At 41.0% G+C, this 23970-nt stretch overlaps 1 protein-coding gene across 11 annotated transcripts; it reads right to left on the bottom strand.

The window, feature by feature from the left end:
* Positions 1-757: 757 nt before the first annotated feature.
* Positions 758-20739, bottom strand: LOC109884434 (RNA-binding motif, single-stranded-interacting protein 1-like). Of its 11 annotated transcripts, none has more exons than XM_020476396.2 (13): positions 20272-20738; positions 13219-13370; positions 11466-11524; positions 11176-11267; positions 9188-9348; positions 8852-8931; positions 8640-8752; positions 7359-7499; positions 7154-7204; positions 4294-4395; positions 3990-4061; positions 3739-3829; positions 758-3634 (listed from the first exon to the last, which is right to left on the bottom strand). In XM_020476396.2, the coding sequence occupies exons 1-12, from the start codon at positions 20320-20322 to the stop codon at positions 3746-3748; spliced, it is 1158 nt and encodes a 385-aa protein (XP_020331985.1). In that variant the 5' UTR covers positions 20323-20738; the 3' UTR covers positions 758-3634; positions 3739-3745. The 11 variants fall into 11 exon arrangements, 10 of the variants coding, with proteins under 10 accessions (XP_020331985.1, XP_020331988.1, XP_020331989.1 ...); XM_020476399.2 differs by having other exon boundaries at positions 3990-4058; positions 20272-20737; XM_020476400.2 differs by having other exon boundaries at positions 3739-3814; positions 3978-4058; positions 20272-20734.
* Positions 20740-23970: the final 3231 nt, after the last annotated feature.

Raw genomic sequence — 23970 nt, 5'->3', positions numbered from 1 at the left:
CCACGAGGTTGCGGGCGGTGCAGTTGCCATACCAGACGGTGATAAAGCCCGACAGGATGCTCTCTATAGTGCATCTGTAGAAATTTGTGAGGTTCTTAGGGGCCAAGTCGAATTTCTTCAGTCTCCTGTCTGTGTGGGTGGACCATTTCAGATTGTCAGTGATGTTTTCCCCCAAGGAATTTGAAGCTTTTCACCTTCTCCACTGTGGTCCCGTCGATGTGGATAGGGGTGTGCTCCCTCTGCTGTCTCCTAAAGTCCACGATCAGCTCCTTCATTTTCTTGACGTTGAGGGAGAGGTTATTTTCCTGGCACCACTCCGCCAGGGCCCTCGCCTCCCCACTGTAGGCTGTCTTGTCGTTGTTGGTAATCAGGCATGTTGTGTCGTCTGCAAACTGGATAATTGACGCAGTCATGGGTGAACAGGGAGTGCGGGAGGGGGCTGAGCATGCACCCTTGTGGGGCACCTGTGTTGAGGATCTGCGTAGTGGAGGTGTTGTTTCCTACCTTCTCCACCTGGGGACGGCCCATCAGGAAGTCCAGGACCCAGTTGCACGGGGCGGGCTTCAGACCCAGGGCAATGAGCTAAATGATGAGCTTGGAGGGTACTATGTAAAATGACATGCTTCTTGTCATATCCCGTTCTAACCAAAACAATAGCTACAATAGCTGTAACTGAAGGGGTTCAAGTTAAGATTTAGTAAGCAACTACATCGAAAAATGAAATGTGAGACATAAATGACTAAACAAACTCACCTCATAGGGCTGATTCATGGTGGGTTTTTATTCAAATGTTTTTATAAAGGAAAGCACAAGGATAAGATTGGTAGAACAATCTGGTGAAACTGTAACATACACAAAGAAACAAAAATACAAAATGAGCCTATTTTTCTTTTTCTAACTGATGATACACAGCAGCATCATCACCCGGACATGTAAAACAAACAAATCTATCTTTCTGCATAAATTACTACTATTTCATTTTATTTATCATCATCAGCCAGTCTATTATCACACAAGTGTTGGTGGAATTTGCTGTACAACTAGCCTATTGATCCAGACACAGAATTGCACTTGGTTCAGACATCGCTAGCTATGCAAGACTACAAATAGTATGGTTGCAATTTAAACTTCCATCTTTCAGACTTCTGCAACCCCCCCCCCTCACCACATTAACTGCCAACACAAAGTCCCATACAACGAAGGTGTGTGTGTGTGTGTGTGTTTCAAGGGAAGAATAGATCAAGTCTAGCCGCCTACACTACCACGTGGTGGGTTTGCATTCCTCTAATATAAAAAATAAAAAGAATCGCCTCATTCCCCAGCCTATTGGAACGTCTGTTCGACAAGCAGCACTTGGTTTTTCTTTTAAGAGACTCCAAAACTAAAGCTAAAACCATATTCTACCTGTAATAATGTTCATATCGGAAAAACACAACAAAAACAAGATTCAGCATGATACTATACTAAACAAAACAGAATGTTTCTTTATTTGAGGACAGAGTAGTAGGAGGAAGAATTGTAAAAATTGCTATTGGCCAGCTCCTGAGCTTGGCTTTGGGTGCATTCCAAATCGCATCCTATTTCCTTTAGAGTGCAACGCTTTTGACCCATAGAGATACATAGAGGACTCTAGTGCCCAGAAGCCTATTGGCTTGGCAGCGCCATCGAGGACTTTCAACATTTTGAAGTAGTCAACTGGGTGGGACTTCCAATGGGTTAAAGGGATACTTCAGGATTTTGGCAATGAGGCCCTTTATCTACTTCTCCAGAGTCAAATGAATTTGTGGATACCATTTTTATGTTTCTGTGTCCAGTAACATTGAAGTTAGAGGTAGTTTCGCGAGCCAATGCTAACTAGTGTTATGGCAATGACTGGAAGTCTATGGGTATCTGCTAGCATGCTAGTAGATAAAGGGCATCACTGACAAAATCCCAAAGTATCCCTTTAAGGAAGGATCACATAATTCCATCCAGGTCACCACGAGGTATCAGCCAATGAATTATAATTGTGAGTAAATATTCCATAACTACAGGTGGCAGTATATCACCAACCTTATCTTTATACCTGTTCAAACAACACAGATGGCAGTGGGCACCCTTTCAGTTTGTTTACCAACTCAGAAGTAGTAGAATAAATGCACTTCAAAATGGAGATGGCTTCAATGGAGCTGCCCGTGCTCTCACAGATGCCATAATGGGATAAATACAATGATGTGATGTCTATCTAAGTCTATGTTTTGAACATAGCCCTATGTGAAAAGCCTATGGGTCAAAAGTAATGCACTACATAAGGAAAATGGTGCGATTTGGTCCGTCGCTTTTGTGTTCTTCTCTGGTGAGGCGGGCTGGACCTGCAAACCCAGCCATACCAGCCCAGACAGAACTCTGAGGTAGATAAAACCAGTCACACATGACCACACATGGTCAAGATGACCATTAGAGCAAAAAAATAAAAAATCTTTAAAGACAACCACGTCAATTTAGCGTAAAGTAAAAACAGATTGTAATTTCATCATTAAAGTTAGGCATTTTCTATTAATATTACTGTGTCTGTTGAAGTAAAAAATAGCAGAGAAAAAAACCCAGCCGCCTTGACGTTACCTCACAATTTCAAGCTTGCATTTCTTTTAAATCTATTTGTGTTTTTTATTTCAATTGTAGGCTATATTGTCTTAATTAGGGAGATGAGATCAGTAGGTGTAGCATTTGATGGAGGTCAAGATCCTTGGCTGTGTGTGAAATATGACAAAACAAGACACCTACGCTGTCAAAGTCTAAAGAGACCTTACTATGGACTGACAGGAGTTCTAATTAAGAGTGGCTGTTCTTTTTAATGTAGCCTGGTTAGACCAGACTGAATACTGTGATCACCATGAAGTGAAACAGTGAAACGTCAGGGAATCAGTTCGGTTTCTGCCAGGCTATGAAAAATGACTGTTATGATGTTAGCGGAAGGCACATTATCCAACCCATCATCTATTTGGCAAAACATTTGCTTCTTTAGCTTCTCTATCAGTTCTCTATTCATAGATTGATTGACAGCTGCCAAACGGCCAATTCTACATATTTAATCTGATACAGAAAATCATGTCAGACATTAACCCTAGAAGCCTAATTGAATGATAATATCTTATAAAGACCAAAAATAAAAACCAGTAACACCTCACCAAATGAACACTTTTTGCAAGCAACATTTTTTTTCATCATATATCTTGGCTCATAAACTACCTATAAAACCCATTGGAAATCTCTTTTTCCTTAAGTCAACAGATTCCACAAAAAAAAGAATCAATCTCATGCATCTTTTAACATCACGCTGTAGGCTACTTGTCCCATTGCATCCACTTGGAGAATCCGTGGTAAAAAATACACGTCTTTTCGTTTATCAAAATAAAACATTTCTTCCTGTTTTGAAGGGGGGGGGGATAATTGTTGGTTTTGTCCATTTTTACACCTCTGTCTTCGTTTTACACACCATAGTATCATTGCTGTTGGTTCCATCATACACAGTTGTTTGGTTGAAGCTGTGCAAAAGAGTTCTTACTGAAGTCTGGTCTGGTCCAATCAGGAGAGGCTGTGACTGTGACATCATGAGTCAGCGCCCAAGGCATCCATTACTGCTCACAGAAGTCACCTGACAATACACAACACAATCAGGATCGGGATCACTACTCCTACTATGAGCAGTGCTACAGTACAATTAAAACTATCACTTCCATCTCATATAGGGACTCATACCTTATCGTTACTTGCTCTGTTGACTGTAGGGAGACGAATTATTGGACGAATCCACTTGTTGCTGTGAACCATTTTCCTGAAGAGGGAAAAACTGTGTAACTTCACATCTTAATATCTGGTATTAGCACCATCAAGTAAGTAATGGTATGGGATGTCATAATTGATGTAAAATGGCTGTACTCATGATGAGACATGGATGAATGAGAGGAGATCAACACAATGAGATGGCAAGGACGAACCTCGGAACTTACGGCTGTCTGCTGCATGTGGGCGTACTGAGGAATATAGGCTGCCTGGACTGCAGCGTTGGCTGAAATATACTGCTGTCACAAGAAAAACAACAATATATTAGATTAGCTCAAATCGGGATTTAAGGGATACTGTACCCCTCGGAAGGTAGCCAACTCATTTTCACCCAATCTCAAATCACCCAATCTCAAATCACCTGATCTCAAATCAATATTCCTTAGCCTCTGTGCACTTTAGATCTGAGTTTGCATCAGGTAAAATGAGACTAACTAAATTGCACCTCCCACTTCCCAGAATCCCCCTCACCGCTCCACTGCTGCCCAATGAGAGATGGCCCATCTGCTGTGTCATGACGGCGGTGGGCTGCATTGTCATGGTGTGGTCCACAGAGGGCGACATTACTGCCTGCTGTAGCAGAGAGAGAGAAAGAGAATGAGAGTGAGAGAGTGAGAGAGAGTGAGAGAGAGAGAGAGAGTGAGAGAGAGAGAGAGAGAGAGAGAGAGAGAGAGAGAGAGAGAGAGAGAAAGAGAGAGTGTGAGAGAGAGAGAGAGAGAGAGAGAGAGAGAGAGAGAGAGAGAGAGAGAGAGAGAGAGAGAGAGAGAGAGAGAGAAATATTATAATTCTAGAATCAATACAAGGTCATCCTCATACTCAAATCCATTGAGGATCAATGGAAGGTCTGCAGGCAAAAATATTTAAAATGATTGGAATTTGTGGTTAGGTTTAACTGTAATAACTAATTCATAACACTGCTTCGGTACAGAGCTGAACAGGGACTGGTTACACTTAATTACATTAACAAGTCTAACAAATGTTGATTTTTTTATTTATTTTTATTTAAACAACTAATTGACCGACATCGGTTAAATTATTTTAATTCCATTTTGTTCATTTATTTTTGGTGACTTTGATGTGCAGATTTTCTGTAGAGATAAATCAGATCAAGCCTGAATTGTGCGATATAGTAGGGAGTTGTAGTTTCAAACAGGCCAATATTCTATATAGTTTAGCGAGGGAAACATGGTAATTAACTACAATGACCATAATCCATTGTGTGCCCGGTTTAAACTTGTCCGATCTGTGCGGGGCAGACATGGAGACAGAGAACAGAGAACGAGAGGGATAGAACAGAGTTGCTTCGTGAGCTTGAAAATGCAGGATCTAAGTGTTTGATAGTTGGTTTTCAGCAGTCATAAAAGTATGCCTTATTTATTTTGAAGAACTACTAAAATAGTGATTTTGTCAGACAGCAGTGGCAGCAGCTTTATAGAGATGAGATAATGACTTGGAATAAAATAATAAAGTCATCAAATAAAATATTTGATGAAACTATATTCATGTGAATAAATGATGGTTAATAAGTGATAAGCAGTAATGGTCAGTCACTACCATCAATAATAGTTTTATTCTGTGTTGTTACAGCATTCAACCCACAAACTGCATAGTGCATTTAATGTAAAAATAAAAAATAAATAAATTCAAATAAAACCGTGATTATTTTGTAATAATCTAACAGAAACTGAAACAATCTCACAAAGCACTAACAGCTCAGCACTAACCAAGTGTAACTTGTGACTTCAAGTTGGTTAGATTAATCAGACAAGCTCAGCACCCCCCAAAAAATACATATTTTTTAGGCCTCAAGGCCATCCGTATAAGCCAAAAGGCCTTGAGGGAATGTACCATTTCCTTGTCAAAATGGGGGGAAACAGACACAGACACAGACACTTGTTCTACTTGAAACCATCTGCTGAGAGGATGAAAATCGTTCAGTCATAAGACCGTATCTGCTGCAGGCATTTCCTGTTGGCTCCATACAGCAGTGGGAGCAGAGAACTAGAGGCCAGAGAGGCACAGATGTATCTCGGTCCCAAATGACACCCTTTTCCCTCAAACTCAACTCTGGACCATTTTTCATTGTTCAACCTCTAATCAGGGACTGATCTAGACCTGGGAGACCAGGTGGGTACAATTCATTATTAGGCAGAACATAAAACCAGCAGGCTCTGGACCTAGTAGGGTAAGAGTTGAATACCCCTGCCCTGTTCCCTACATAGTGCACAACTTTTGACCAGAGCCCCAGAGTCAGTTAGCTACAGGAAAAGAGAGCTCTCTGCTTTTGTCTCAGGCTCTGGTCAAAAATAGTGCACTATATAGGGAATAGGGTGCAAATTCAGACGCAACCTTAATCCACCGTGTCACATCCAGATGATAAAAGGAAAAGAGCTCAAGAGCTTAAACTCACCAGGGGAGGTTCCCCTTTAAATCATAATCAAAACAATTGATTTGTTCCGCACTCACTGAAATATGAGGGAATGTTCCGGTTCCCAGAACTGGGCTCGGCTCTGTTCTGTTCTCTTCCCACACAGATTTTGGGGGTGTTTATTCTGCAGCATCAGCAGAACTTGCTGATTAAAGTAACACATTCTGTTTTTGAATCAGGGTATTTTTAACTGAGGTAACATGTCATATGTCAGCCTCTCAACATATACTATCAGTGGAATAAGATATATACAGGGGCGAAACTGACTTTTAACAAGGCACACCTGTTAATTGAAATGCATTCCAGGTGACTACCTCATGAAGCTGGTTGAGAGAATGCCAAGAGTGTGCAAAGCTGTCATCAAGGAAAAGGGTGGCTATTTGAAGAATCTCAAAAATAAAATATATTTTGATTTGTTTAACACTTTTTTGGTTACTACATGATTCCATATGTGTTACTTCATAGTTTTGATGTCTTCACTATTATTCTAGAATGTAGAAAAAAGTCAACATAAAGAAAAACCCTTGAATGAGTAGGTGTTCTAAAAACATTTGACTGGCAGTGTATATGCCCCCCCCCCCCCCCCCCCCCCCCACTTCTAAAACCAAAGTTGCGCCCCTGGATATTTATTTTACCATTTTCTTCACTATGATTTTGTATATGGGAAGTAGTCGACTAACTATATTATTACTCGTATGTATGAGACACGCATGGTATACATCGTCCAATTAAATGATTACTGGCAGTATGTCTATAGTGTCTACATGTATAGCTCTATGAATTGAGTAAGAATTAGCTTCTATCACTGTGTTTTTGTACCAGGGTACAAAAAAATGAAGTCTGACACATATTTTCTAGCTCTGTGTGTGTGGAGTAAGAAAGACATCATTTCATTTCTCTTACTGGGTGTTGCATGATGTAAGGCTGGTGGGCCATCCAGGAAGGATTCTGTACCTGCCACATGAAAGGGTAGGGTTAAACTCATGCCACATTCTTCATATTTACATAACATTTACATTTGAGTCATTCAGCAGGCGCTCTCATCCAAAGCGACTATCATCTTTTGATCATTTATATTGAATTAACTCCAGGATAATGAAGTGCCTACCTGGTAGGAGGTGACAGGAGACATGTAGGGAGACATGGCTTGCTGAGCCATCATTCTATTGGCCGTTAGGGTGTAGGGAGAGGCATAATAGCCGTTCTGCATAGCAGCTGAGGTGGGGTCGTAGGTGAGAGTCATCCCGCCCTGGTAGGACAAAACAGAACCGTCACACAAAGCCAGATCCTTATCATCTAACCGTCACATTAGCATCCCAATACCAACCATTAAATCAGTACCATGATCTGTAATGGCTATGCACTAATGCAGTGGTTCCTAAACTGTGGGGCGTGCCCCCCCCTGGGGTCGGCAGGGGGGGCACCGGTAGAATTGTGTAGAACTGCAGGACATAAGCTTTAAACCTGCAATATTCAGTCCGCCAACAAGAGGTGGAAAATAATGCCCAATAGTCATATTTGAGTAAAAGTAAAGATTCCTTCATAGAACATGACTCAAGTAAAAGTAAAAGTCACCCAGTAAAATACTACTTGAGTAAAAGTCCAAAAGTATTTGGTTTTAAATATACTAGTATCAATAGTAAATGTAATTGCTCAAATATACTTAAGTACAAAAGTAAAAGTAAAAGTATAAATCATTTCAAATTCCTTATATAAGTAAACCGGACAGCACCCTTTCATAGTTTTTGGATAGCTAGGGGCACACTCCAACACTCCAGCTAGGGGCACACTCCAACACTCAAACGAAGCATGTGTGTTTATTGAGTCTGCCAGATCAGAGGCAGTAGGGATGACCAGGGATGTTCTCTTGATACGTGCGCAAATTTGACCATTTTACTGTCATGCTAAGCATTCAAAATGTAACGAGGACTTTTGGGTGTCAGGGAAAATGTATGGAGAAATAAGTACATTATTTTCTTTAGGAATGTAGTGAAGTAAAAGTAGTCAAAAATAATAATAGTAAACTACAGATACCCCAAAAAACGACTTAAGTAGTACTTTAAAGTATTTTTACTTAAGTACTTTACACCACTAGTCATGAACAGTTCTTGTGCCCATAGAAATAGACAAGGTGCGTGTGCTCAACTGCCGGGGGGGGGGGGGGAGTGTTGGAAGGGGGACCCGAGTGAAAAAGTTAATAAACCCCTGCTATAATGAACTGGTCTCTCAGGATAGGATTAACACTGGGCCCTGGGCAAGTCAGTCAACACTAGAAATGAGGTCATTGCATTTATTCTTAAAATGGCCTTTATTAGTCTGGCAGGGAGAGAAAACTTGCAGTTGTGGGTCCACCCACAGAGACAGACGAGACGGACAGAGAGGCACTTACAAGTCTGAGCTCTCCCTCTCGGGGCCAAGTGCGACCGCTGGGGATGTATGGACTGTGGCTGTGCCTCTTCCTCTGACCATCGGCAAACTTACACAGCAGGGGCTCAGAGGGAGCTGGGGAGAAAAAAACACATCATCTTCACCATTAGCGAAACCAAAAAGTGAGCATCGCAGCCCAAAGCATGAAAGAGAATACGAGAAAATAGACCTTACCCATAGTTCCAGGCGCCGTCTTGATAAACTTCCCATTGAAGTGGGCTATAGCTGAGTTACACATCTCCTTGGACTCCATCCTGAGAATAGTAGACATAAGTCACACATGAATCAATGGGACCTAAATTAGAAAAAGTAGCAGGATTTGAACCCACAACCCTTCGAGTTACCAACATGGCCCTCCGTCAAACTGTTACGGAGCATTGCAGGTGCTTCTACACCTGCATTGCTTGCTGTTTGGGGTTTTAGGCTGGGTTTCTGTACAGCACTTTGAGATATCAGCTGATGTACGAAGGGCTATATAAATACATTTGATTTGATTTGAGATGTTCTCACCTGGCGAAGCCGACCCCTCTGCTGGCCCCGCTGTAGTCTCTGAGGACGCGGGTGGAGATGACCTGTCCAAAAGGCCTCAGCAGCCCCTCTAGCTCCTGCTCGTCTACAGACACAGGCAGGTTGGAGATGTACAGGTTGGTGGGGTCCTGCTCCTGTTGCTGCTTAGAGACAGGGACAGAGAAATGGATAGAGGGGTATCAGGATCCTTTTCCTCCAAAGAATCTATGGTAATTTGGACGGCAACACCAACTTAAACCACAATAGCACTCGAGGACAATTACATGAACATTTCACTCGGATTAAAATTATGCGTTGACACGATTTGAGTCTGTGATGATATCCAAGCCATAACAACAACAAAAAACACAACTGAACATGAGTTAGCTAGGGTTGTGTGTTGCCTTAGTGACGGTCACGTCCAGGTCATGTGGGGCCTTCAGTCAACAACTCTGTAAATGCGTTATCAAGGACTTGAGTTTCTATGGCCCTTGATTTGCTCATAATGGCGACTGGTCTCTTTTTCTATTTTATACGCATCTCTCTCTCCTTTTTAGATTTAACAGCTGGTTCAGTTCTCCCATCTTTACCATTACGAACTCAACAGCTAAGCAGTACAGTTATGCAGCTACCATACAGGCACACTGTGTTCTGCTGGCCTCGGCAGAAATACAGGAGCTAGCTAGACACAGGTCTAGAGAGAGAGAGAGAGAGAGAGAGAGAGAGAGAGAGAGAGCGAGAGAGAGATAGCAGAAATGTGCTGACAGAGAGAAATGTATTTGGAAAAGTGAAACCGGTGAAACTGGGAGAGGGAGGAGAGCAGTGGTGTTAAAGTACTTATAGAAAAAATACATTCCTTAAGAAAATATTGTACTTTTTACTCCATACATTTTCCTTGACACCCAAAAGTACATTTTGAATGCTTAGCAGGAAATGGTCAAATTCACGCACTTATCAACAAAACATCCCTGGTCATCCTTTCTGCCTCTGAACCTGGTGGACAAACTTAGTTTGTAAATTATGTCTGAATGTTGGAGTGTGCCCCTGACTATCCGTAAATTTAAAAAAACAAGAAAATGGTGCTGTCTGGTATGCTTAATATAAGGAATTTGAAATGACTTATACTTGCGCTTTTACTTTTGATACTTACGTATATTTTAAACCAAATACGTTTATACTTTTACTCAAGTAGAATTTTACCGGGCGACATTCACTTTTACTTCAGTCATTTTCTATTAAGGTATCTTTACTTTTACTCAAGTATGACAATTGGGCACTTTTTCCACCACTGGAGAAGTGGAGTTGTTCAAATCATAGGTTGAGGCTGAAAAAAAGACCAAAGAAGTATTCAAACTAATAAGCATAACATCAGTAACTGGACATGGAACGTTAGCATAACATGCTAACTCATAACACAGCATAAAATGCTACCTGGGAGTATCCTAACCAGAGCACATTAATTAGTGGTTGCTGTGCTACGAGACAGTCATAATATTTGCATAGCAGCAGAAAGCTGTCCGTCCTGTTCTGTGCGTGCGTGTGGACCGACTGTTTTTTGGCAGCGAGCGGGAGAGGGAAGGGAGGACATCTGGCTTCATTTGAGAACGTGAATGGGGTCACCGCCTGAACAGCCAGCCAGTCAGCTGGGGTCATGTGACTAACTCTGCTGCTCTGCTTTACACACACACACAAACATATGCACACACACACACACACACATACACACACACACACACACAGTTAAATGCACACAAACACACACACACAGTTAAATGCACACACACACACAGTCTACTGCTGCAAATAAGCTGTCGTTGTAATTTACAAAACAGAGACGTGGAATGGAACATTAGCATAACATGCTAACTCATAACACAGCACAACATGCTAACCAGGAGTATCCTAACCAGAGCACATGACTTAGTAGTTGCTGTGCTACGAGACAGACAGTCTGTTGTTCTGCTAACAGAAGAACACAGAGTTCCTCTCACCTTAGCCATCTGGGCTTGTATCCCACTGGTCTTTAGGGCATGGACCGTCTTCTGGGCTGCTGCAGGGCTGTCAAAGTCCACAAATCCATACCCTGGAGGAGGAGGAGGAGCACAGAAACAACCGTCATATACAGTAGTACAACTTGACATTAGTTTGCTTTACATTACATTGCAAATGCATTTGCTGAGTAGCATACCAATGTGTGATACTATCTGACAACCGTAAAATGTATCAGTTGTTTCGATAAATTGGAGAAAAGGAGATCAATATTAGAATACATGATACTGACCTTTACATTTGTTAGTTGTTTTATCGAGGATGGCCTTTGCCGACACGATCTTGCCGTATCTATGAACACAAGAAGAATCAAATGTTAAGAACAGGATGTTGCTCTCTTATCCTTTAATTGTATTGATTATCACTACAATATGCATACATTATTGTTTTAAAGGTCAAACTATATTTCAATCTACCCACATCCTCTTTATTTGGTACAGTATGTGTTATGAAGGCTCAGTGGTTAAAGCTGGTTGAAATGATGACAATACAATCAGTTAACAAACCAGATATGGTTGTAGTTACGTCATTTCAACCACTTGCTGGGGGGGGTTCCATTTTAGCTTCAAATATATGAATTTGTTTTAAAAAAATACTGTATGCCCTATATCACAGACAGAGTGTCGCTCTACTGCTAAACTTCTACAACAAGGGCCGGGAGTCAGAACGCTAGGCTTGCACAAGAATCCATGACATCATCGCTGAGAAAAAGGCAGCCATGTAAGCCGGGTGAGGCAACCGGGTTGTGAGGCTTGGAGGGAACATATTGAGCCTTAATGACCATGTTATTTCAGTGGACTCATTTAAGAGAATCAATTCATTATTGTATCTTTAACCACATTGTGTCTTTAACCCGAATGAAAACCTCGTACTAACGGGCATACTAAAAGGCACTTCTGCCGAGTCACTGAATGACGTCAATACTTACAACAGGCTAAAGACAAGAGGTTAATGCAATCCATGCGAACACACACTGCAGTATTTACACAGTGGCATACAAATGTATGTATGAAACTCTGAAAGCTTTGGGCACTGTAAAAATAACAAATTGACTCCCCACACAGGGACTTAGCTACAATCATCCATAATATGTCAAATATGTGTGGTGGGATGTAGATATATAAAGAGATAACAAACATTGCTACAACAGCCGACATTATGTCAAAGAGCAGCCTAACGCTAGACCAAAGAGAAAACGCTAGATGCCTAGCATAGCCTAACTATTTGTTCATGTCAAGGCGCCGTGTTACCGTACTTGAAAAAACAGCCTGCGTAATAAACTGCGTTCAAACTCAGACAGAAATACCAGAGTTGAAATGATGCCAAGCCGTTTTGCGGAACTGGTATTTTAAGGACGTGCATCATGCTTTGGTTGAACTAAACGCTCGGCTAACATTAGGCCTGGTTGCAATGAAAGGCTCTTTCATTTCTGCTTGGTGCCCGGCGAGCAGGCCACCACCGTTGGGAGCAAAACACAAGCAAACAACACAGCAACAGCGGCTGTTGCCCCTGGTAACATGGTTGAATGCTTCGCTCCGTATGCTTGTGGTCCAGAGGCCAGAGGCGCACAGAGACAAACCCAACAAAACATGACAATTGCTGCATTCACCAATCCCAATACTGTAGAAAACAGTCACGTTCCCTAATCTCTCGTCTCTACAGATACAGTATCATGTATCTGTATCATGTATCATGTATCATGTATCACAGTTCCCATGGTTTAGTTGGTTGGAGGGATGCTAGCTAGTGGCCTCTATGATTGGTTCATGCATGGGCCACATGAATATGCTATTGGCATATATAGTTGGAACAAGCTGTTCTAATTCATCATAATAATGTGTGTAAGTCAGTCAGTGCTTGTGTGTGTGTGTGTGTGTGTGTGTGTGTGTGTGTGTGTGTGTGTGTGTGTGTGTGTGTGTGTGTGTGTGTGTGTGTGTGTGTGTGTGTGTGTGTGTGTGTGTGTGTGTGTGCTGAGCAGTACTCACGGCTGGCAGAGCTTGACCAGGTCCAGGTCAGTGGTTGCTGGAGGCAGGCCGCGGATGTACAGGTTCGTTTTGCTGAGCTGGTCCCATCCTGTGGTGCTGCTGTTGCTGCTGGTGCTCACCGTGCTGGGGCTGGCTGGAGCCATGGGGTACGACTGCAAGGAAGAAACACGGTCAGGTACACAGTAAACACACGGTCACTCAATTGCCCTCCGTTAATGTGGGTGTTTGTGTCTCAACCAGGAAAGAAATGGAAATTCCTGGAAAGACTAGAGACGAGTTTAAACTCAGACAGATTTGTAGTTACATGGCATTTACACAGGAGAGAGACAAGAGAGGACGTTACACACAATGCCACTGACTTAACACACACACCGGTAAGCAGGCAAATACACACACATATATGCACGCAGACAAAGACACACCCACACACAGACACACACACACACCCTCACGTGTACAGACACACAGACAAACACACCCCTCACGTACACAGACACACAAACACACACAGAGACAAACTGGTGTCCCTTGCCTATGGAAATATGAAACATGGCCTCCTGTGGCCTTTGTGCCACACCCAGAAAATACATCAACAGCACACAACAGCCTCAGCAGATTCCTGAACACACAACAGTCTACAGTCAAGTCAATTCCTGGCAGGAAACGTACACAGTATCATGATGTTTTTCATGCTTTTACTCAAGGTGAGACGCAGGTAGCTGATAAGACCCACGGCACTGAGCACAGACTGTCAACAAGGCTCAGCTATATACCTAGCTTCCGCTTCCTGACACGCAAGGCAAAACAGTGCCCCCCACCCCCCAGCTAGTCTATAGCTAAACTGAATCAACCGAAGCTTGTGACGTGACAGGCTCACGTGCCATTCTTAGCTGGTGACGTGAGACCGAGAATCTATTTCACATAGACCACAAACACATCATGATTTTTATCCAGTACAGTCTATGCCATCTTATCGGGTCATTTCCCATCTGGTTTTGGACATCCAAACCATGATGACATTCTAATGTGTATCGTGATATAATGTGTGAGTGCAGCAGGGAGATAACAAGGTTGTATGTGTGTGCATTATTTGACTCATGGCCCTAATCAACTGACTTACCACTGTGAGTTACACACAGTCACATACTAGGTCAATGCATATCATTGTAGCTATAAAACTAACTCCAGGGCATCAGTGGTGGAAGAAAGTACCCAATAGTCATATGTGAGTAAAAGTATAGATACCTTCATAGAAAATGACTCAAGGAAAAGTGAAAGTCACCCAGTAAAATACTACTTGGGTAAAAGTCTAGATGTATTTGGTTTTAAATATACTTGAGTATCAAAAAGTAAATGTAATTGCTAAAGTACACTTAAGTGTCAAAAGTAAATAATTTCAAATTCCTTATATTAAGCAAACCAGACAGGCCAATTTTCTTGTTTTAAAAATGTACAGATAGATACAAATGAAGCATGTGTGTTTAGTGAGTCTGCCAGATCAGAGGCAGTAGGGATGACCAGGGATGTTCTCTTGATAAGTGTGTGAATGGACCATTTTCCTGTCCTGCTAAGCATTCGAAATGTAATGACTACTTTTGGGTGTCAGGGAAAATGTATGGAGTAATAAGTACATTATTTTCTTTAGGAATGTAGTGAAGTAAAAGTAGTCAAAAAATATGACTAGTAAAGTACAGATATAGCAAAAAACTACTTAAGTAGTACTTAAACGTATTTTTTTACTTAAGTACTTTACACCACTGGAGAGTATATAGTAGTTGACAGCACCCTGCTACAACTGACCGTAGTGGTGAGATTGTGTAATCTGTTGAGCTAGTGCATCAGCTATTCATCTGTGAAGAGCACACTTCTCCAGCGGGCCAGTGGCCATCGGTTACGACGCTAAACTGCATTTAGGTCAAGACCCTGGTGAGGACGATGAGCATGCAGATGAGCTTCCCTAAAACGGTTTCTGACAGTTTGTGCAGAAATTCTTCAATTGTGAAAACACACCGTTTCATCAGCTGCCTGGGTGGCTGGTCTCAGTCGATCCCGTAGGTGAAGAAGTTGGATATGGAGGCCCTGGGCTGGCGTGGTTACACGTGGTCTGCGGTTATGAGGCCAGTTGGACGTACTGCCAAATTCTCGAAAACGATGTTGGAGGCGGCATATAGTAGAGAAATGAACATTCAATTCTCTGGCAACAGCTCTGGTGGACATTCTTACAGTCAGCATGACAACTGCACACACCCTCAGAACTTGAGCCATTTTTAACATGTTGTTGTGTGACGAAATTGCACATTTTAGAGTGACCTTTTATTGTCCCCAGCACAAGGTGCACACGGTCTAATGATCATGCTGTTTAATTAGCTTCTTCATATGCCACACCTGTCAGATCGATGGATTATCTTTGCAAAGGAGAAATGCTCCCTAGCGGTGAAGTAAACACATTTGTGCACAGCATTTTTGAGAAATTAGATTTTTGTGCGTATGAAAAATTTCTGGGATCATTTATTTCAGCTCATGATATATGGGACCAAAACTTTACATGTTGCGTTTATATTTTTTGTTCCGTGTTATATACACACACAGTGCTGTGAAAAAGTATGTGCCCCTTTCTGATTTTCTCTATTTTTGTATATTTTTTATGCTAAATGTTATCAGATCTTCAACCAAAACCTAATATTAGATAAAGGGAACCTGATTTGACAAATAATGAAATATATATATTTATTTTATTTATTTAATTAACAAAGTTGCAGTATGCAACACCCAATAATTACCCTGTGTGAAGAAAAAGTAATTGCCCCTTACACTCAATAACTGGTTGTGCCACCTTTAGATGCAATGACTGCAACCAAATACTTCCTATAGTTGTCGATCTGTCTCTCACATCGCTGTGGAGGAATTTTGGCCCACTCTTGCATGCGGAACTGCTTTAACTCAAGGATATGTAGGTTTTCATGCATGAACTGCTCGTTTCAAGTCCTGCCACAACATCTCAATTGGGATAAGGTCTGGACTTTGACTAGGCCGTTCCAGAACTTCATATGTGTTGCTTTTTAACCATTTTCATGTAGACTTGATTGTGTGTTTTGGATCATTGTCTTGCTGCGTGACCCAGCTGCACTTCAGCTTCAGCTCACAGACGGATGGCCTGACATTCTCCTGTAGAATTCTCTGATACAGAGCAGAATTCATGGTTCCTTCTATTAAGGCAAGTTGTCCAGGTCCTGAGGCAGCAAAGCATCCCCAAACCATCACACTACAACCACCATGCTTGACCGTTGGTATAAGGTTCTTACTTGTGGAATGCAGTGTTTGGTTTTCACCAGAGATAATTGGACCCATCTCATCCAAAGTTGATTCAAGTTTGCCAAGAAGCACCTGGATGATCATCAAGACTCTCGGAAGAATGTCCTATGGACAGATGATTTAAAAGTCTAACTTTTTTAGATGACATGGGTCCCATTATGCCTGGTGAAAAGACATTCAGCACTACTGTTCTTTCTAGAATTTTCTAGCATGGAGTTTTTCCATTTCACCAAGCTCCAGAATGTCGGCAGTGAATTATAATGAGATGAATAGGGGTAGTAGTTTTTCCTAGTCACATGGTCAGGAACAAATCGTCACCCTGGTTCTACCCTAGGGTTAAGTGCCTTGCTCAAGGGAATAATAACAGACTTGTCACACTTTCAGGTCAGGGATTCAAACTAGCAACCTTTTGGTTACTAGCCCAATGCTCTAACTGCTAGCCTACCTGCCACTAGGCTATTTCCCTGGTGACATTCTTGCGTGGGGTGCTGTCTACACTCCTTCCATCACGGTTCCTTCCTAGTACTACAGTCTGGTCTGGTGTGTCAGTGGGAACCTACCACACATTCTCTGAGGCAAACCAGAGCCCTCCTCTGCAAGGCATTTCCTTCCTCTTACTCATTAAAATAGCTCCGACCCGCAGAAGCCACTCCAGGAAAATCTAGAATGGCATGCGGCAGACCAATTCATCTGTGGATTAAGAAAAAACATGTTCTGCCTTCCACCATTTGAAAACATATTTACCAAAACAAAATGGTGAGCTAAATTACATTAAGATGGCCACCACATTGAATTAGGGCTGTGACTACTTATATAGTTTAGGATGGCGATATCCTAAGCCTACCCACAGAATGCACACATAATCACCTCCATCTTGTGGACTAGAATCTTTGACAAAGCAAATAATGAAGAGCCATTGCATAACTAATTCAGATAAACAACAGATGATTATGCCTATGGATATCTTTATGGGTGGAGATATACTAAGCCTACCGACAGAATCGACACACAATCACCTCCATCTTGTGGACTAGATGGTTGAATCAGCAGCCCGGTCTCATAGACTAGACGTAACATAGTACATCACTGGGGCTAAGCTTCCTGCCATCCAGGATCTATATACTAGACGGTGTCAGAGGAAGACCCCAAAAATTGTCAAAGACTCCAGTCAACCCATAAGTCATAATGTTCTCTCTGCTACTGCACGGCAAGCGGTACCGAAGTGCAAAGTCTACATCCAAAAGGCTCCTTAAGAGCTTCTACCCCCAAGCCATAATGTAAGACTGCTGAAAAATTCATCAAATGGCCACCTGGACTATTTACATTGACCCCCCCCCCCCCCTTTGTTTCTACACTGCTGCTACTCGCTGTTTATTATCTATGCATAGTGACTTTACCTCGTACCTGTACCCCCGCACATTGACTTGGTACCGGTACCTCCTGTATACAGCCTCATTATTGTTATTTTATTTTTTATTTAATTTTTTACTTTCGTTTATTTAGTACATATTTTCTTAACTCTATTTCTTGAACTGCATTGTTGGTTAAGGGCGTGTAAGTAAGCACTTCACGGTAAGGTCTACACCTTTTGTATTCGGCGCATGTGACAAATAAAATGTGATTTGATTTAGTAAACGTAAATTCGGGAAATTAGTATAGGCTAAGTTTGGTATGGTTACATAAGACAGAAGGTTACTTAAAGTAGCAATATGTCACTTTTTGGGCAACACAACCAAATTCACCTAGAAATGTGAGTTATAGAGCTATCATTCTACTTGAACGCAAGTCTAAAAAGCAGTAGATCTGTTTTCTATGCTTCCCGTTCTTAAGTTTTGTTGTTGCGTCTTTTACTTTGGGTTTTGTACACCAGCTTCAAACAGCTGAAACAACAATATATTTGCTTATGGAAAATACTTCACAGCGGTTTAGATGGTACAATGATTCTCTACACTATACTAGTTTATTTGGTCACAAACTGAAATTAGGCTAACTATTAGATTTTTAGCAATCAGGAAATGGCACAACAATTTCTGCATCGGGCGTATAACGTCTACATCTAGCATCCCAAAGGTTGCGTGTTTGAATTTCATCCCGGACAACTTTTGCATTGTTGCTAATTAGAAACTTTGCAACTACTTACAAATGTTTTGCTACTTTGCAACTAGTTAGGGTGTTAGCTAACCATAACTCTTTAACCTAACTCCTAACCTTAACCCTAACTCCTAGCCTAGCTAACATTAGCCACCTAGCTAACATTAGCCACAAGTTGGAATTCATAACATAGCATAAGTTTTGGAAATTCTGAACATATCATACGAAATGGATGACGGACATCCACAAATGAATACATACCATACGAAACGTAACATATCATACTAATTGGGGTGTCCCGAAGTTACATGTACTATGTTACCTCTACCCCTGAGTCCAGGTTGGAATCAGTGGTGAACTACAGTGTGGAGTGGTAAAGAAGGACTAAAGTACCAACTCATTTAGATGACTACCTGATTATTAGGTCTATTGGAATCATTCAGGGCGGATATAGCTACAAATCGCAATCACCTCCATCTTGTGGACTAGATGGCTGAATCAGTGGTGAACTACAGAGTAGTGGTACAGAACCACTGCATAGGTAGCTACACCTGAAAAGGCTCATTATAGATGCATGAACACCCATGTTCACTCCAGAACACTGACCCACATTAGGCAGAAGCTGAGTACGCAGCTCACTAGAAGGCCTACTGGGCCGAACCAAAACACAGGTGAGCAGGGCCTACTGTATCAGTACTCGGTCTATACAAAGCATGTTCTATTCTAACAATACCAACAAGGAATCTAAGCTGTAGTAGGCCTGCAGTGCCTTCTGTAGCTATGCATCATCATAACTATTCTATTCTATATTACTCTGTTCTATTCTATTGCTATTCTATTCAAACCTACAAGGAATCGAACAAATGGGACATATGAACTACAATTTAAATGCCATACATTTGTGTGTAACCTGCGTGGCCTATTTTCATTAAAAACATGCTGAAGAAATCATGGATTTCTCCTTCAAGACTTGGGGAGGTAGAGATAGAATAACGTAGGCATACATTTGAATAGCCGGGGGAATAAAACGGTGTATGTTCAGAGTATAGGTGATTCTTCTTGTGAACATTATAGCAATGTTATTATAGCAGTAGGCCTAACAAATGTTCAGCATCTAAACCTGGGTTACCTGGACCATGCGGAGGGTATTTCTCTCTCCCTCTCCCCTCCAGTAAGTTAATGCGTAATTATATCATACATCATATAGGCATGTTCCTTCATCAGTTACCTTCTGAATGAGCAATTCGATGCGTATCTGAATGTTAAAAAATGTTATCCTATTTAGGGAATGAATCCATTTGGATGATAGCTGTTATAAGCCATTAGGGCCTAATACAATAAAAGCTGCTAGATAGGCTATTCTGTAATGCTAATTCAAGGACAAAGCCGATAATATAAAATGGACACTAATGCACAGAACATACTTGACCAAAATGTAGTGTAGCTAGCTACGGACAGTCACACTACATCACTTTGCAACCTGACTGTCGGTGAGCGGTGTTATAACACTATAATAACTACTGTCGCTTCTCGTGACCGTGTTAACTGAGGTGATAAGACAGCTGGGCCGTACGCACATTCGAATTGGATGCGTTCAAGGGACTTATGGCACCGTTTTGGACCATCCCAGCCAGGGCTTTTTTGGCCTACCTGCTTCCGATATGTGCTCTTCAACGGGTTGGCAGTGTTTGCAAAGATCATCCTGGATAGCCTATTCCAGTTATTCCGAGATAAAAAAAAAGCTTGTTTCCCCACAAAAATTCAGCTACATGCAGACCCGTTTATTAAAAGCCAGTGGGTTTTATTTGGAAAGAATCCGCATATCGACCGGGTTTGAAATAAACTCCGTTTTCGATCCTGATTCAAATGTCCTTGTCGCGTTGTCACATCCGTAGGCTACCTAACATAGGCTACACTGCGTAGGTTATATGGTTTAATCCCACCAAAGTGTCGTCCAACCCAGGCATCAAAACTCAGTTCAGTTCATTGATCTACGACGTCCTGCTGACCACTCATGAGTCCCACCTACTACAGACCAAACCATTGCGCATACTATAGAGGTGCGTTTCAAGATATAATCAAATAACCTTCTTATTGAGTACGGTTAGTATTAATATTCTGAACACAAAACGCGTTTAAATGTTTGACAATCAACATATAACTAGTCACTACCATGAAAGATACATGTAATACGCAAATTAATACATTGTATCAATGTGTCGTTCCCCATACCCCGCGTTTTGTTGACGCCCACACATACCATACATTCTTTACCCCCTCCCCCATTTACTCCCTCCCCCTCCCGGAGTCCAATGGTTAAAGCGAGAGATGAGAATTGACAGGTCAAGGATGTAAAGGATAGGCAGTTCTGTTAGATAAGCAAAATACTGTAACATGTCATTGGTTTGTGCCTCACTAACATGAATAGTCAAGACAATGCCGTGTCTATGGTGTTTTTAAAAAGGGACAGGGATAGAGATAGGAAGGATATAGGTTAGAAATTGTGACCTATTGTAGGATATTTCCTCCAGCTCCTGTGATGATGTAGACCTAAGGACGGTGGGAGTAGAAACTAAATATAGACGGATCTATGATCACTAAAAAGTGAACTCTAAAAGTCCAATCTGTAATGGGAGGGTATATTCATGTCAGATCTCACTGCACTCAGACCACCTTGAATGATTTACTAGGCTAGAGGAAACCATTACTAATTCACCTGATATTTATCAACAATAAGCATCTTTGCAGTGGCGGAAAAAGTACCCAATTATCATACTTGAGTAAAGGTAAAGTTACAGTACCTTAATAGACTCAAGTAAAAGTCACTCAGTAAAATACTACTTGAGTAAATGTATAAAAGTATCTGGTTTGAAATATACTTAAGTATCAAATTAAAAGTAAACACTAAAACACACAAATCAGAAGGCACGATTGTCTTGTAATTGTTTATTCACAAATAGCCAGGGGCACACTCCAACACACAGACATAATTTACAAAAAATAATTTGTTTAGTGAGTCCACCAGATAAGAGGCAGTAGGGATGACCATGTGTTCTCTTGACGAGTGTGTGAATTTGACAATTTTCCTGTCCTAAAGCATCTGAAATGTAACGACTCGGGGAAAATGTATGGGAGGAAAAAAATACATATTTTCTATAGGAATGAAGTGCAGTAAAAGTAAAAGTTGTCCAAAATATAAATAATACAGTAAAGTACAGATACCCCCAAACACTACTTAAGTAGTACTTCAATGTTATTTTAGTTACTTTACACCACTGCATCTTTGAATATTCAACACTATCTGTACCATTCAGTGGTATTTTGTTGAAGACAGTCTCATTCATGTATGTTAAAATGTGTATATACACATTTTAACATATTTATATATACAAATATATATACTGTATATATACATTTTAACACATACATTGCCTTCAAAAAGTATTCATACCCTTTGACTTTTCCCACATTTTGTTACAGGCTGAATTTAAAAATATATGTTTTTGTCACAGGTCTACACACAATACTCCATAATGGCAAAGTGGAATTATATTTGTTGAAATTATGACAAATGAATTAAAAACGAAAAGCTGAGATGTAATCAGTCAATATAAGTTTTCTACACCTTTGTTATGGCAAGCCAAAATAAGTTCAGGACTAAACATTTGCTTAACAAGTAATATAATAAGTTGCAGCTCAGTTCATGGACTCACTCTGTGTGCGATAATAGAGTTTAACATGATTTGTGAATGACTACCTTATCTGTGTACCCACAAATACAATCATCTGTAAGGTCCCTCAGTCGAGCAGTGCATTTCAAACAGATTCAACCACAAAGACCAGGGAGATGGGTAAAAATGAATAAAGGCAGACAAGGAATATCCCTTTGGTGAAGTTATTAAGGCCAGGCACCACAGGCAAAAAAATTGGATTTAGCTTCCCCCTGTCAATTTTCAGATTTTGGGATATTTTGCAACTATAACTTCCATACTTTCATAAAATGTACAAAGAAATCGACAATAATGTATATAAATACTTTATTTGTATGTTTGTATCATTTTATCCCAACTCGGTCAACTACACCTACCATAAATGTCGTTCTTGATAGCATGTTTCATGTAAAACTCAACTGCTATTTTTTACAACTTTCCATGTTGAATCATATATCATTCAAAAGATTGTTTTCCGGAGCATATCGTTAACTAGTCCATACATGGCTATTTCGTTTGTAGACGTAGTGCTTCGTGTTGAAAGAGGAGTTATTTCCTGACATCCGATTGGTTACTGGCATTTAAAGGCCCTTTCCGAAAACCTGATTAGTTAAAAGGCCTCACGCAGCACTTCCTTGTTTGAAAATATCTCCCGCGAACAATACACGTAACAAGAGACAAAATGAGAAAATCTCGAAGAATATACCTACATTATGTGAATAAAAATAGGCGATCCCAGTTAGCCAATGCGAGAAAAGCAGTGAATGAAAGAAAAAATGTGCCTGATCCGCCGATCGAGTCAGTGGCAGTACAGATAGATGAGGAAAAGGAGGTAGCCCGCGGCAGCCCGTTGAGACGAAAATGGCGATTAGAAGCGATCAACCAGAAAGCAAACAGCCAACAGTGGCTTTTATTCCATATGTCTCAAATAAACCAACTTGTACATGATTTGATTTGCCCTAAGTGTCTAAACACTGGACTGAAAATCGCCATAGACTTCACCAACCAGTGATTCTTTAATTATGTCATGATAGAATGTGCAGACTGTGAAGGTGATGGTGATGCATTTAGGAGGACTGTTTACACCTCCTCCAGGCTGCAGGAGTGCCCCAGGGGAGATGTGGCATTTGATATAAATGTGAGGATGGTTCTTCTAGCCCACGAACTTGGACTTGGTTATGCACCTCTAAAGAATATATGCAAAGTCCTCGGGATTCCTTCCTTGCTTCTCAGCTCATACCAGAGACATGACAGGTAAATAAAAAGGGCGAGGGTCCCATTATTGTCAGGTAACTTGTTGTGTATAAATAATACGTATTTCCTTGCCCCAGCGAATGTATTCAAAGTTAACAAAACAGAGTGATAGTAAAAAACATAACTATACAATGGGACAGTCATGTAAGTCTACAGTGTCATAGGGCTGTAGCCTAATGTGATTAGTGAGAAATTAGCTTTACATAAAGTAAATACATGCTGATATGCTAATATTTACATCAGGTAACATGCTGATATGCTAATATTTACATAGGGTAACATGCTGATATGCTAATATTTACATCAGGTAACATGCTGATATTTAGTCCTGCAGTTATGTCTGTAATGTCGACAGACATAATAAGTACTTTTCCCCCCACTTTAG

The sequence above is a fragment of the Oncorhynchus kisutch genome, linkage group LG16 (assembly GCF_002021735.2).
Source record: "Oncorhynchus kisutch isolate 150728-3 linkage group LG16, Okis_V2, whole genome shotgun sequence".
NCBI classification, from domain to species: Eukaryota; Metazoa; Chordata; class Actinopteri; order Salmoniformes; family Salmonidae; genus Oncorhynchus; species Oncorhynchus kisutch.
The sequence above is the reverse complement of the archived record's forward strand: the minus strand, read 5'-3'. Positions and strand labels throughout refer to the sequence as shown.

What these genes read in the sequence shown, in the direction of transcription:
- LOC109884434 (XM_020476396.2), bottom strand. Translation starts at nt 20,322, where the DNA reads ATGATCTTTGCAAACACTGCCAACCCGTTGAAGAGCACATATCGGAAG. An exon ending in CTGGTCAAGCTCTGCCAGCC is followed by an intron (nt 11,525 to 13,218) that starts GTGAGTACTGCT and finishes TTGTGTTCATAG; the next exon opens with ATACGGCAAGATCGTGTCGG. An exon ending in AGAGGGGTCGGCTTCGCCAG is followed by an intron (nt 8,932 to 9,187) that starts GTGAGAACATCT and finishes TACTATTCTCAG; the next exon opens with GATGGAGTCCAAGGAGATGT.